This window comes from Odocoileus virginianus, chromosome 10, assembly GCF_023699985.2.
Source record: "Odocoileus virginianus isolate 20LAN1187 ecotype Illinois chromosome 10, Ovbor_1.2, whole genome shotgun sequence".
In the NCBI taxonomy this organism is placed as follows: domain Eukaryota; kingdom Metazoa; phylum Chordata; class Mammalia; order Artiodactyla; family Cervidae; genus Odocoileus; species Odocoileus virginianus.
The window spans coordinates 48,489,715-48,502,307 of record NC_069683.1 but is presented as its reverse complement, the minus strand read 5'-3'; the positions used below and the strand labels follow the sequence as shown (position 1 = coordinate 48,502,307).

At 56.0% G+C, this 12,593-nt stretch overlaps 1 protein-coding gene and 1 long non-coding RNA gene across 4 annotated transcripts; one reads left to right on the top strand and one right to left on the bottom strand.

Moving 5' to 3' along the window:
* Nucleotides 1-1,270: 1,270 nt before the first annotated feature.
* APOA1 (apolipoprotein A1) lies at nt 1,271-12,364 on the bottom strand. Of its 2 annotated transcripts, none has more exons than XM_070473551.1 (3): nt 12,259-12,364; nt 11,923-12,076; nt 1,271-1,841 (listed from the first exon to the last, which is right to left on the bottom strand). In XM_070473551.1, exons 1-3 carry the CDS (start codon nt 12,299-12,301, stop codon nt 1,286-1,288), a joined length of 753 nt encoding a protein of 250 aa, XP_070329652.1. In that variant the 5' UTR covers nt 12,302-12,364; the 3' UTR covers nt 1,271-1,285. The 2 variants fall into 2 exon arrangements, with proteins under 2 accessions (XP_070329652.1, XP_070329651.1); XM_070473550.1 differs by lacking the exon at nt 1,271-1,841 and adding an exon at nt 10,678-11,342.
* On the top strand, nt 1,655-8,560 carry LOC139037173 (uncharacterized). Of its 2 annotated transcripts, none has more exons than XR_011490012.1 (5): nt 1,655-1,669; nt 6,196-6,313; nt 6,935-7,002; nt 7,151-7,226; nt 8,248-8,560. It is a non-coding gene; the product is annotated as an uncharacterized lncRNA (long non-coding RNA). The 2 variants fall into 2 exon arrangements; XR_011490011.1 differs by having other exon boundaries at nt 6,193-6,313.
* Nucleotides 12,365-12,593: the final 229 nt, after the last annotated feature.

Below are 12,593 nucleotides of genomic sequence, written 5' to 3'. Positions count from 1 at the left end.
AACTCTTGTGACCCCATGGACTGTAGCCCGCCAGGCTCCTTTGCCCATGGGGATTCTCTAGGCAAGAATACTGGAGTGGGTTGCCATGCCCATCTCCAGGGGATCTTCTTGACCCAGGGATCAAACCTGCGTCTCCTACATTGGCAGGAGGATTCTTTACTGCTGAGCCACCAGGGAAGACTATTTATTCCCATGCCTGATGTCAAAGACTCCATGACAGATCTTGGTGGCATCAGGACATCCAGCTGCCTCAGGAGACCTCTGCTCTCTTTTTGGAAATCCATCTGGACTTCTCTTTGGGCCCAACATGGCCAGGGATCCCTGCACCCTCACCTGAAAAATGTCCTCACCCAAATATCTGGGCTTCACATTTAACGTAACTCAGAGGGTTAGGAACTAAAAAAGCCCACTCCTTTATGCAGTGAAGATACACCGGAAATGGAAGAGGGGTAGATTATCTAGTACCAAGGGCTAAAGGTCCTGAGAGGAGAGGTAAAGAGAAGCCTCCTGAGTGCACTGCCCAGATCTTTGCAGATCTTGAAGCCACAAGCATGCACATGGAGGGGGAGGGGGGGCGGGCGGTGTGTACCTGAGTGTGAAGAGGGGCTGGCTGGGAACACTCAATTCCATACACACTAGAATGGATAGCAACTTTTTTAAAGAAAAATAATCACAGATGCTCAGGAGTACGTAGGTCTAGAAAGGGCAACCTAGCCCATCCTGCTGTTCAATCTTGGAAATGACCTCATATTTACAAGCTCTAACTTCTGCATCCATACCATCCATTTAATCCTATCCAGGAAAGGATGCAGTGAAATGATGCATATAAAAGCATCTTGGAGATTGGAATATCCTCGTTACTGCAAGAGGTGGTGATTGTTTTTCTGACTCAGGTCAGAAAAAAGGGGGCTGACAGGCCTGGAGCCCAAGGATGGGGCTGGCACAGCAGGGCCTAAGGAAACTGCAGCTTTTCCTGAGCACAGTGGGAGGGTGAATAGTGGCAAGAGGCCCTGGTGAAAAAGGAAAAGGTGTGCGTTTTGTAAAGTGTATTTTGAATTAGTAAGGGAGGAAACAGCAAGCACCACGCCCTTCATTTGAACCTGCCCCAATCCTTCAAGACCACAGGCTCACTGAGGTTCCTTCAACCTTAGCTGCCCTTGAGCAGGAGGGCTGGGGAACTATGTCCTCTGCCCTGGGAAACGCTGGGGACAGGGAGCCCACTTCTCCCAGCAAAGCCAGTACTTCCTGCCTGAGCTCTTTCAGGGCACCTGCATTGGATCATCCATCACTTTGCCTGGTCCTCTATTTCCTTCCTGTTTGAACCTTCCCCGCGGAGGTCCTCCAGCGCCGGCTTGGCCTTCTCGCCCAGCGCCTTCAGGTGCTCGCTGGCCTTGGCGTGGTACTCGGCCAGGCTGCCGCCGCCCTCCTTCAGCGCCTCCAGGCGCGCGGTCAGCCGCTGGCGCAGGTCGTCGCTGTAGGGCGCCAGCTGCTGCCGCAGCGTCTCCACGTGGGCGCGCGCGCGGTCGCGGATCTCCTGGGCCAGCGGGCTCAGCTTGTCCTGCAGCTCCTGCACCTTCTGGCGCGCGCCCTCGCGGAACTCCTCGCCCAGGGGCGCCACCTTCTGGCGGTAGATCTCCACCTCCTCGTGCCACTTCTGGAACTCGTCCAGGTAGGGCTGAACCTTCTGCCTCACCTCCTCCAGGTCCTTGCTCATCTCCTGCCTCAGCGACCCGGTCTCCTTTTCCAGGTTGTCCCAGAACTCCTGGGTCACCGGGCCCAGCTGTTCACGCACTTTGGTCAATGTGCTGGCCAGGCTGTCCCAGTTGTCCAGGAGTTTCAGGCTGAAAGGGGAGAGAAAGGAGGGCTCAGGCTAAACCTCCCGGGCCCCCTGGCTACCCCCAGAGCTGCAGCCCAGCGCCCGTGCTTGCAACGTGTGAGACCTGGGCAGACCTGTGCCTGAACGTGGGGTAGCTGGGGGCAGATCCTTAGCCTAGCATCTCCCATCCACGGTCTCCCCCCTCACTCCCCACTGCATCCCATTGACCAGGTGCACGAAGGAGTTAGAAGGAGATAGAGCTGGAGCTGGTTTTGGTGCCCGATCCTGTCTGTCCCCAAAAGCTCGCCATTTAAGGACCTAGTCTCTACTCTTCCAGCCCATTCTCCTCTCTAAAGACAGCCTCTGTTGCTGGCCAGAGCTGAGGAGGGAGTTAAGAATAGGAAGGGGAGGAGTGCACTGCAGAAAATACCGAACAGACAGCACTGTTCTGCCCCTTGCCATCTCATAGTAGTTATTAAGGCTTCCAAGGCTGCGATCAGACTCCTTGGGTTTGTGTGTGGGCTCCATACATACTGACTGTGTGACCTTGGGCAAGTTTCTTAACCTCTCTGAGCCCCGTGTGTGCCTCAGTAGGGGATAAAATAGTGCATGCCTCTTGACTATAGGGTCAGGAAAGTAATCTGAGTAATGCTGGGAGCCATGCCTGGCCCACAGTCAGTGCTTATCAAGCATGAGCCGTGTTTTGACCCTGAAAACTTCACCACCTTGCAAAACTCCCAAATCAGGCACAGTCCAGCGTGGGCTGAGTGCAAGGTAGGTGCTCACCTCTGGCCCCATACCTTCCCCACCACCGGGCCAGAGGTGAGGAGGGCAGTGAGTCACCAAGGACTCTCAGTTGAGTTTGACCTCCTTGGTTGGGATCATGGGTGTGTTTGGTTTGTGTTTTGGACACATTGTCCAGCATGCAGGATCTTAGTTCCACAACCAGAGATGGAACGTCTGCCCCCTGGAGTGAAAGCGCAGAGTCTTGACCACTGGACAGCCGAGGTAGTCCTGGAGAGCATGCTGTGTATTAGTCTGTGAATAGGTTAATTCTGGGGGTGACAGAGAATGAGAGGCCCCTGTGCCCCCTCATTTGAAAAGACCCTGATGCTGGGAAAGATTGAAGGCAGGAGGAGAAGGGGACGACAGAGGATGAGATGGCTGGATGGCATCACCGACTCAATGGACATGAGTTTGAGTAAACTCCGGGAGTTGGTGATGGACATGGTGACCTGGCGTGCTGCGATTCATGGGGTCGCAAAGACTCGGACATGACTGAGCGACTGAACTGAACTGTGCACCGTCTCAGATTGTTTGAGCTGCTGATGGAAAGGACATGAGTGCGGGCAGCTCCAGCAGAGCCTGGCCCTATGAGACAGGGCACGGCCACATGGGGATGTCCACAAAGGGCTGTGTGACGTTGGGTGAATCATATCCCTTTCTGAGCCTCAATCTCCTTATCTGTACAACAGACAGACATAATGGTCAGTAAGGTGACGAGGCTGAGAGTCTAACATCACCTATGGCCACTCTCCTGCCCCATCAACAGAGATCAAACTAGTGGGCAGCCCGAGCCCAGAATCAGGAGGGAACGGCTCAGGCCCAGCCAGGGATGGGCAAATCACATGGACACAGGTCTCCATGTTTGCTCCACACTGGCCATCCACCCAGGGCAGAGCTCAAAGGGGGTGGCTCCTGGGTGGGAAGATCTGGGTGAGACACTGGGAGGAACTTCCAGCACAGAAGGCCATGGTGAACCAGGGCCTCTGGCTGGCAGGGCTGAGTCAGCGCTGCCCAGTCCAGCCTTGTGGCAGGGGCATGGGTCACAGACGCTGGTGAACTAAGCCTCAGTCGCACACAAGTGGAAGCAGAGAGATTTAGTCTAACCCTTGAGGACCATTTTTGGCCCCAGCTGGTCAGACCTTCTCCTCTCCATCCTTCTGCCCCTCCTCCCTGCCCGTTAGCAGTTATGGGGCCAGGGTTGGAGCAGCATCCTCATCCCAGGGGAGCTATGCTGGGGAGAGGGAGAGAAGAAGGGAAGGAGAGGCAGCTTAGGCTGGACCACTGATCAGCCCCTTCCTCAGACAGCCCTCCCGAGACCCAGCTGGAGCTGCTGGGAGGGGCATGGGCACACAGAGGCACCAAGCCCTGGGAATGAGGTCAGGTCCCGAGCCAGGGCATGCCAACCCAGCCGCAGAGGCCCACACTCTCTGGTTCTCTACCCAGCTTGACGCCACGCTGCTGGCTCTCTCCGCCCGCATCTTCTGACCTCCCTGGGCTCACTGGCCCATTGCGACCCAGGAGAGGGAGGGCGGCCTCCTCCAGATGCGCCACACACATGGCAGGAGAGTTGGAGGAACCAGGGCCAAGGGCTCCAGCCAGTCCACCCCAGCATGTCCCAGCCCAGCCTGGAATCTGGACTCCCACTGTGACCCTCACTTCTGGGGAGAAGGAACAGATCAGAATGAAGAGGAAAGTGGACACGGCTGCCCTCTCTTCCCCAAAGTCCAGATCCTTCAGGACCTCCCAATCACCTTCCTCTCCTCCGCGCCCCATCACCACAGTCTGTGCTCAGGAAGAGGCCGAAACTGATGCACTCTGAGTGACTGATAATCCTCCAAGGGCCTCATCTCTCCACGAGGTTTGGTCCCAGTGTGCGTATTAGAAGACCTGGCTTCTGGTTCCCAACTCTGCCATGGATGGAATATGGGCACCTGGGTATGTCTCCAGCCCTGCCTTTGGTTTCTACCTATTAAAATGGGCTTAATAATACCTACTTCACAGGAATCTATTTGCAGTTTTAAAGATAACCAGGTCTCAGTCAAGGGAAAAAAGCTCTAAGGAGAAATTTCTAGTTTCAGCCACAGATAAAGAATTCTGAAGGTAGTCACTTTATTGGGCCTCTGATTTCACATGGTCTATTTAGTTGCTTCTTCTTGAGGAGAAGGCCACTTGCCAAAAGCCCTGTTTCTATATTGGAGGCTCCTCCTGACTTTAGACTATGCTGTCTGAGAAAGGACAGGTGTTTGTAAGAAAGGAGAGATTTATCAAGCCCCCTTCATGGACTTTGTACCTATCTCATGTATATTTCACCAGAATTCTGGCCTTCCCTTCTGGTTCAGCTGGTAAAGAATCCACCTATAATACAAGATACCTGGGTTTGATCCCTGGGTCGGGAAGATCCCCTGGAGGAGGAAATGGCCAACCATTCCAGTATTCTGCCTGGAGAATCTCATGGACAGAGAAGTCTGGTGGTTTACAATCCATGTGGTCATAAAGAGTCGGACATGAGTGGCCAACGAACCCTTTCATTTTTACAGTACTGGCATATCAGTAGTCTAGCCCCATTTTACAGAGGAGAACATCAAGGCACTGAGATGTTAGCTCTCTGGCCCTGGGTCATATAAGTAAGTGCCGAAAGCATCATTTAAACTGAAAATTTCTTGACTCTGAAGTCTTCACATCCAGAAGACAGAGCTCCCTGATCCTGCCATCCAGGCTACAGCTCTCAGTGTGGGCCTAGAGGACACTTCACCGTGGGAAGGGCCCAGACCTATGCTGGACAGCTGACTGCCCCTTAGAGCTTGTCTGGCTCCTCTATCCACTGGACCAGCCTCACCCCAAACCTGGTTCCTTCCAGTTGTCTGCCCAGCCAGAGGACTACAGCGACTGGTATCTCCAAGCTGAGGATGCGGAAGCCTGAGGTTGAGAAGTACTCAGCGCTGGCCTCAGTCCCAGCTGCACAGTCAGGGGAGGGCCTCAACCAGGAGCCCGGATCCTGCCCCCTGGGGACGTTATCAGTGGGTCCAGAGGGCAAGCTGAATAGAGGGGGCAGTAGGATAAAGGCCTGGGGCTCAGCAGCCTTTGATCTTCCTCCACCACCCCCTGCTCTGGGATCAAAGAGCTCAGGGAAATTTCTGGGTCAGCTGCACCCGGGACTGAAGCCCAGAGATGGAGATCCTGGGGAGGGGGCTGTGGGCACTCAACTGTGTCCCACCTCCTGCACAAGCCCCTGCCCACAGGTCTTCTGTGACTTCACTCTAGACTCCCCAGCCCAGCCAGCTGAGTTGTGTCCGGTCTGAAGAAGCCAATTCCCCTCTCACTTCACCCCCACTTCGCAGGCTGTTGTCAGGGCTTAAAGTGGGGAAGGACCTGGAAGCCCAGGGCGAAAGGACAATGTTTGTCCCCCAATCCCTTCTCCCATCTCACCAGCCTCTCCCTGGGGAACCAGACTGCTCAGAAGGAATGGGGTCGCCCCGGTTCCAAGCCATAGTGGTGGCAGAGAGTGGGGTGGGCACTCTCAGCTTTCTAGAGATTTCCCAACTCCCAGCAGGCCTGGGTGCCTCTGTCAGGGCCTGGTCTGCATTGATCAGCAGGTGACCTTTGCCCAGCTGCCTGGGTCCGCACGCTGCCCTGTGTCCGGGGGACAATATAAAACAGGTCAGAATCTTCTTGCCTTCATACGCAGTTCATCCCAAGAAGCAGCCGCTCCAGGTAAGGCTCCCTGAGAGGTTGGGGGGAGAAGGGGAGCAAGATGGGGAGGGGCAGGTGGGGGTCTGTGCCCAGCCAGCGAAGCCTGGAGAAGTGCTTGTAGAGCTAGGGAATCCTCAAGTCTCGGTGAGTGCCTCTCCCCAGGCATTCTGGGGAGATCGAGGTCCCTAGGGGAAGGTCACTTGCCCAAAGCTATACAGAGCCTAGTGGTGGAGCTGGGACTGGCACTGGCTCCCTTTGCTGCTCACTCTGCATGTTTAGGATTAGAAGACTCAGACGTCCCAGTCGTGCCCCAGACAGAAAATCTGAGCCCTGGAGAGGGCAAAAAGTCACCCAGAGTCACTCAGCTTGTTAGTGGCAGAAACCTGACCAGAATCCTGGTGTCTTGATTCCTGGTCTGGGGGTTTCCTGCTTCATGCCTCCCCCCGCTCTCTCTGCCCTGGGTCCCCCAGTCCCCTCTCTGAAAGCCCATAACCTCCCCCATATTAGCCCTCTCTCCTCCCGACTTGACCCGGCCCAGGCCCTGCTTTAGGGCCACCGCATCTCCCCAGGGAGGGCCGCCTGGCTGGGGCAGGTGGTGGTGGTGGGGACTTGAGGAAGGGCTCACAGGACCCCTCCCTGCAGGAACCAAGGCACCATGCGGCCCCGGCTGCTCCTTGTTGCTGCCTTCCTGGCTCTCCTGGTCTTGCCTGGTAAGCAGCCGGTGGGGACTGGGCTGGGGGCAGGGACAAGGCAGTTTGGCAGGTGGCTGGGGAATACAGAGCCTCGATGAGGAGCTAGGCAGGAGCCAAAAGTTCCCCAGAGGCTGATCCACCCCACTCAGTCCTGCTCTCCTCATAGAAGCTACCAGGGCCGAGGAGGAATCCCTTCTGGACAAAGTGAAGGGCTATGCCAAGGATGTGGTTCAGAAGACCAGGTATGCCCTCCCTTCCCCACCCCCGGCCCTACCTGCCCCTGTTTGGTGAGAAACTTAGCAGGTGGCTATGCCTCTCTGAGCCTCCTTTCTCTCTGTAAAACAGGCTCCCTCGCAGGGACGGATGACGGAGGGCCACCGCATCCCGTCTCTCCTCCTCCGTCGTCCCTTCTTTCTCCTTCCTTGCCCTCACTTTCGTTTTCCTTTCCTGATAATCTGGTTGGAGGTTTGACTCCAACCAACCCAATTTCAGCCCAGTGTGTGTGTGTGTGTGTGCGTGTGTGCATGTGTGTGTGCGTGCGTGTGTGTGCACGTGTGTGTGTGTGTGTGTGCGCACGTGTGTGTGTTTCTGACTTGTATCAAGTCCTCGGGCGCATGTGAGCAGAAGTCGGTCCTTCCTCTCTCACCTTGCCCCTGCCCACCAGTCCTCTGCTAGCCCCACCCACCTTCCCCACCTCCACTCCATCTGCATTGGCATTTCCACAGCAGAGGTGTTCACAAACACTTTTAGTCCTCAGGACCCACTGTAGAGTGGATATTATTTCCCCATTTTGCAGACAAGAAAACCAAGGCCCACTTAACCAAGTGACCTGCCCCAGATCACACAGCTAATCAACCCTCTGATGACTGACCAAATGAGAGACTGCCTCCCTCTGCCCCACCCTGCCTGGAGCCACCAGGATGTACAATTGTAGGGGGCATCACTTGCCTCCACTAGAATGGCAGTCCTGACCTTACACATCTTCCAAATCAGTCACTCCAGCTTGCTTCAGATCCACCATCTGCCCACAGCTGGAGAAACTCCAGGGGACCTTGGCTGTGTTCCCATCATTACCCTCGGCATCCTTTCCTGGGGTGCAGCTATAGGGGGTCCCAGCCTGAGGTTTTGGGGCATTGCTGGGAGGGGTTGAGAGGGTGGGGGCGGAGTGCCAGTGGGGGTAGGGTGGGAGCCCCATAGTTGTCACTTTCTAGACACAACTCTCACCCGCACCCCATGTGCTCCCCTCACTTTTTTGACCCCCAGAGACTGGATGACTGAGAGCTTCAGCTCCCTGAAAGATTCCTGGAACTCGTTCAAGGGCAAGTTCAAGTGATTTCTGGGAATCTGCGTACAGTCCCACACAGTCTCCATCCTGAGGCCGTCTGAGATCTCAGAACCCCAAGTCCACCCGTCTATCCATCCTACTAGCTCCTTGAGTCCAGCAGCCTCCCAGGACTGCCACCAAAAGTCACTTACAAGAACAGCATTCTCAGTGCCCTCCCACCCCACGCCCCACCCCAGACCTGGCCCACCCCGGTGTGTGCAGGCCTTCCAATAAAGCTGGATGAGAAACTGCCGTGAGTGGGGTGTCCACCTCTTAGCAGCTGGGTGGAGCAAGGTAGGAATGGGCTTACCTAGCCTGCCTGCATGGACAGTTTGGCGTGGAGGAGCAAAGGGGACGCTAGGTCTGGCAGTATTTGAATACACTGTCAAGTGCTGTGTAACATGATTGAGTGTGTGCTCCTTGCCAGGCCTTGCACGTGGCATTTTACGTCATTATCATAATGACATACTGAGTTGAGACTGTGTGTGTTCATCAAAATTCTGGAGTGGACGTGCACTGCCTGGGCCGCATGCCCAACCCCCTTCCCCGACTGCAACCACACTTGGGGAAAGGAGGCCGAGGAGGTGGTGGTTAAAGTAAGATACACCTGGGCTCTAGTCTTGGCTCTGTCACTTCATATCGGCCTCAGTTTCTTACCTGTAAAGTGGGTACAATGATACCCATCCATTGTAGGTCTGTTGAGAAGGAATGAAGGAAATGAGAGAGTGCACAGCACCTGGCATCTCCAAGGCACCTGGTAAATGGCTGCCCTTGTCACTGCAGGCTGAGCTGACTGTCCCCTTGGGGCCAGGACTGGAGTGGGGGCCCCGTGTCCTGGAAATTGAGGAGGAGCCCGAGGTCATCCAACACAGGCTGCAGCCCTTGTGTCCCCACCACCCGTCAGATGTTCATGCAGGAGAGTTCCAGAACCACAGACTACTTGAGCAGCTCCCCTCCCCGCTCTTCCAGTGATAAGACTGAGGCTCCCAAGTGTGAAGGCACTTGCCCAGTGTCACTGAGTCAGTAAATTGCTTGACCTCAAGCCCAAGTGAGCTGCCCATATTCTGCTCAACTGACTCAGAAAAAGGCTTAGTTACTCCTATTGTTATAACGTAGCTCAAATGGTTAGGAACTAAAAAAGCCCACTCCTTTATGCAGTTAAGATACACTGGAGATGGAGGAAGGGTAGATTATCCAGCACTAAGGGCAAAAGGCCCTGAGAGGAGAGGGACAGGGAAGCCCCCTGAGTGCACTGCCCAGATCTTTGCAGATCTTAAAGCCACAAGCATGCACATGGTGGGGGTGGGGTGGGGAGAGGAGGTGTGTACCTTAGTGTGAAGAGGAGCTGGCTGGGAACACTCAATTACATACAAACTTGAATGCCTGGCCAATTTTTTTTTTTTTTTTTAATAATCACGGATGCTCAGGAGCACATAGATATTAGAAAGGGCAACCTAGCCCATCCTGCTGTTCAGTCTTGGAAATGAGTTCACATCTCCAAGCTCCAGCTTCTGCATCCATACCACCCATTTAATCTACCCAGGATCTGGGAAAGCATACAGTGAGATGATGGATATGAAAGCATCTTGGAGATTAGAATGGGCTAGTTACTTGCGAGAGGTGGTGATTATTTTTCTTAGGTCAGAAAATAGGGGCTGGCAGGCTTGGAGCCCCAAGGATGGGGCTAGCACTGCTAGGCCTGAGGAAACAGCAGCTGTTCCGGAGCAGGGTGGGAGTGTGAGGAGTGGTAAGAACCCCTGGTGAAAAAGGATGTGTTAAAGTACATTTTGAATTAATAAGGGAGGAAGGAGCAAGCACCAAGCCCTTCATTTGAACCTGCCCTAGGAAGGAACCACAGGAAGATTCCTGTGGGAAACTTCAAGTCCACAGGCTCACTGAGGTCCCTCCAACCTCAGCTGCCCTTGAGCAGGAGGGCTGGGGAACTATGTCCTCTGTCCGGGGAAATGCTGGGGACAGGGAGCCCACTTCTCCCAGCAACGCCAGTACTTCCTGCTTGAAGCTCTTTCAGGGCACCTGCATTGGATCATCTGTCACTTTGCCTGGTCCTCTATTTCCTTCCTGTTTGGTCCTCCTAATGAAAGAGCATCTCCTACCCCACTCTTCAGCCCCCAGACAAGCAGGCCCTGTAACATTAAGGCCCTGAGAGGCCAGTGTTTGGAGCTCAGGACTCCACTGGGACATCACCAGGTGTCCCTGGCCACCGCCCCCTGGAGGCCCCTCCAGGATCCCCCCACCCCCATTCTCCCCAAACAGAAATTTTGGCTTTTGGAAAACTTTATTGTTTAAAAATCATCATCGAATCTTCAAAAAAGACAAAACAAAAAACAAAAAACAACCCATCACGCGTGTTCCACTCCGGAAATGTTTATTCTATGAAACCGAAGTGATGGCCAGGGGGCAGCCCGAGGCATCTCACTGGGCGTTCAGCTTCTTGGAGGCCTCGTCGATGGCGGCCAGGATGCTGACCTTAAGGCTCTCCAACACGGGCAGCAAGCCCTGGCGGAGGTCCTCCAGCGCCGGCTTGGCCTTCTCGCCCAGCGCCTTCAGGTGCTCGCTGGCCTTGGCGTGGTACTCGGCCAGGCTGCCGCCGCCCTCCTTCAGCGCCTCCAGGCGCGCGGTCAGCCGCTGGCGCAGGTCGTCGCTGTAGGGCGCCAGCTGCTGCCGCAGCGTCTCCACGTGGGCGCGCGCGCGGTCGCGGATCTCCTGGGCCAGCGGGCTCAGCTTGTCCTGCAGCTCCTGCACCTTCTGGCGCGCGCCCTCGCGGAACTCCTCGCCCAGGGGCGCCACCTTCTGGCGGTAGATCTCCACCTCCTCGTGCCACTTCTTCTGGAACTCGTCCAGGTAGGGCTGAATCTTCTGCTTCACCTCCTCCAGGTCTTTGCTCATCTCCTGCCTCAGCGACCCGGTCTCCTTTTCCAGGTTGTCCCAGAACTCCTGGGTCACCGGGCCCAGCTGTTCACGCACTTTGGTCAGTGTGCTGGCCAGGCTGTCCCAGTTGTCCAGGAGTTTCAGGCTGAAAGGGGGGAGAGAGGAGGGCTCAGGCTAAACCTCCTGGGCCCCCTGGCTGCCCCCAGAGCTGCAGCCCAGCGCCCGTGCTTGCAACGTGTGAGACCTGGGCAGACCTGTGCCTGAACGTGGGGTAGCTGGGGGCAGATCCTTAGCCTAGCATCTCCCATCCACGGTCTCCCACCTCACTCCCCACTGCATCCCATTGACCAGATGCACGGAGGAGTTAGAAGGAGATAGAGTTGGAGCTGGTTTTGGTGCCCGATCCTGTCTGTCCCTAAAGGTGGGCCTTTTAAGGACCTAGTCTCTACTCTTCCAGCCCATCCTCCTCTCTGAAGAAAGCCATCTCTGTTGCTGGCTGGAGCTGAGAAGGGAGTTAAGAATAGGCAGGGGCGGAGTGCAGTGCAGAGAATAGTGACCAGACAGCACTGGTCTGCCCCTTGCTGGGGGTCCCACTCCTCGCTTCTATGGGGCCCATCAGATAGGAGGTGGGGATTGGGCCAGTCTGGCTGCTTCTTCCCACAGGCTTCTCCATCCCCCAGCACCGACACCCCCAACCCCTGCCCCAGGCACAAGCAGGTTCTTACTTGAGCTGTTTTCCCAAAGCGGAGGCTTCAAATTGGGCCACATATTCTCTGCCACTATCCTTGATTGCTTCCACATACACAGTGGCAAAATCCTTCACCCGATCCCAGGATGACTGGGGGTCATCCTGCTGCCAGAAATGCCGAGCCTGGCTCCCTGGGAGAGAGAGGGGAGACCCAGATCAGACCAGCTCTGGGCTGGGATCTGAGCAGAAGTGCTTGGCAGGGGAGAGGGGGGCGAGGGAGTAATTCTGCTCCCTGGGCCCAGGAGGGTGGTCCGCAGGGATTCAGGGAGAAAGCTCCCCCCAACGGTTGGCTCCCTAGGTTGGGGGCACCTACCCGTCAGGAAGAGCACAGCCAAGGTCAGCACCACGGCTTTCATCTTGAAGGGTCGTGGGTGACCTGGAGGAGAAGAGGGGCCCGGCTGAGCAGGGCTTGAAGGAGCCCGAGCACCCCCTCCTCACTCCAGCCGGGGAGGAGGAGGTGGGACACAGGGTGGGGGAGGGCCAGGGGTCCAGAGCCCCCAGCCTGGGGTAGAGGCTTGGGCCAGCATCCCAGAGCCTCAAATGCCTAGAGCTGGGGAGCAGGTCGCAGCACTTACCTCAGTGGCCAGCAGTCTGATCAGCCAGCTCTCCCCCGGCCTATTTATGTGTCCAGGCAGGGGCTGGGCTCAG

Excerpts from the sequence above, each read along its gene's own strand:
- APOA1 (XM_070473550.1), bottom strand. The coding sequence starts at position 12,301 with ATGAAAGCCGTGGTGCTGACCTTGGCTGTGCTCTTCCTGACGG. Across the intron at positions 12,077-12,258 it reads GGCTGTGCTCTTCCTGACGG|GGAGCCAGGCTCGGCATTTC; the intron begins GTAGGTGCCCCC and ends TCTCTCTCCCAG. Across the intron at positions 11,343-11,922 it reads GCTTTGGGAAAACAGCTCAA|CCTGAAACTCCTGGACAACT; the intron begins GTAAGAACCTGC and ends CCCCCCTTTCAG.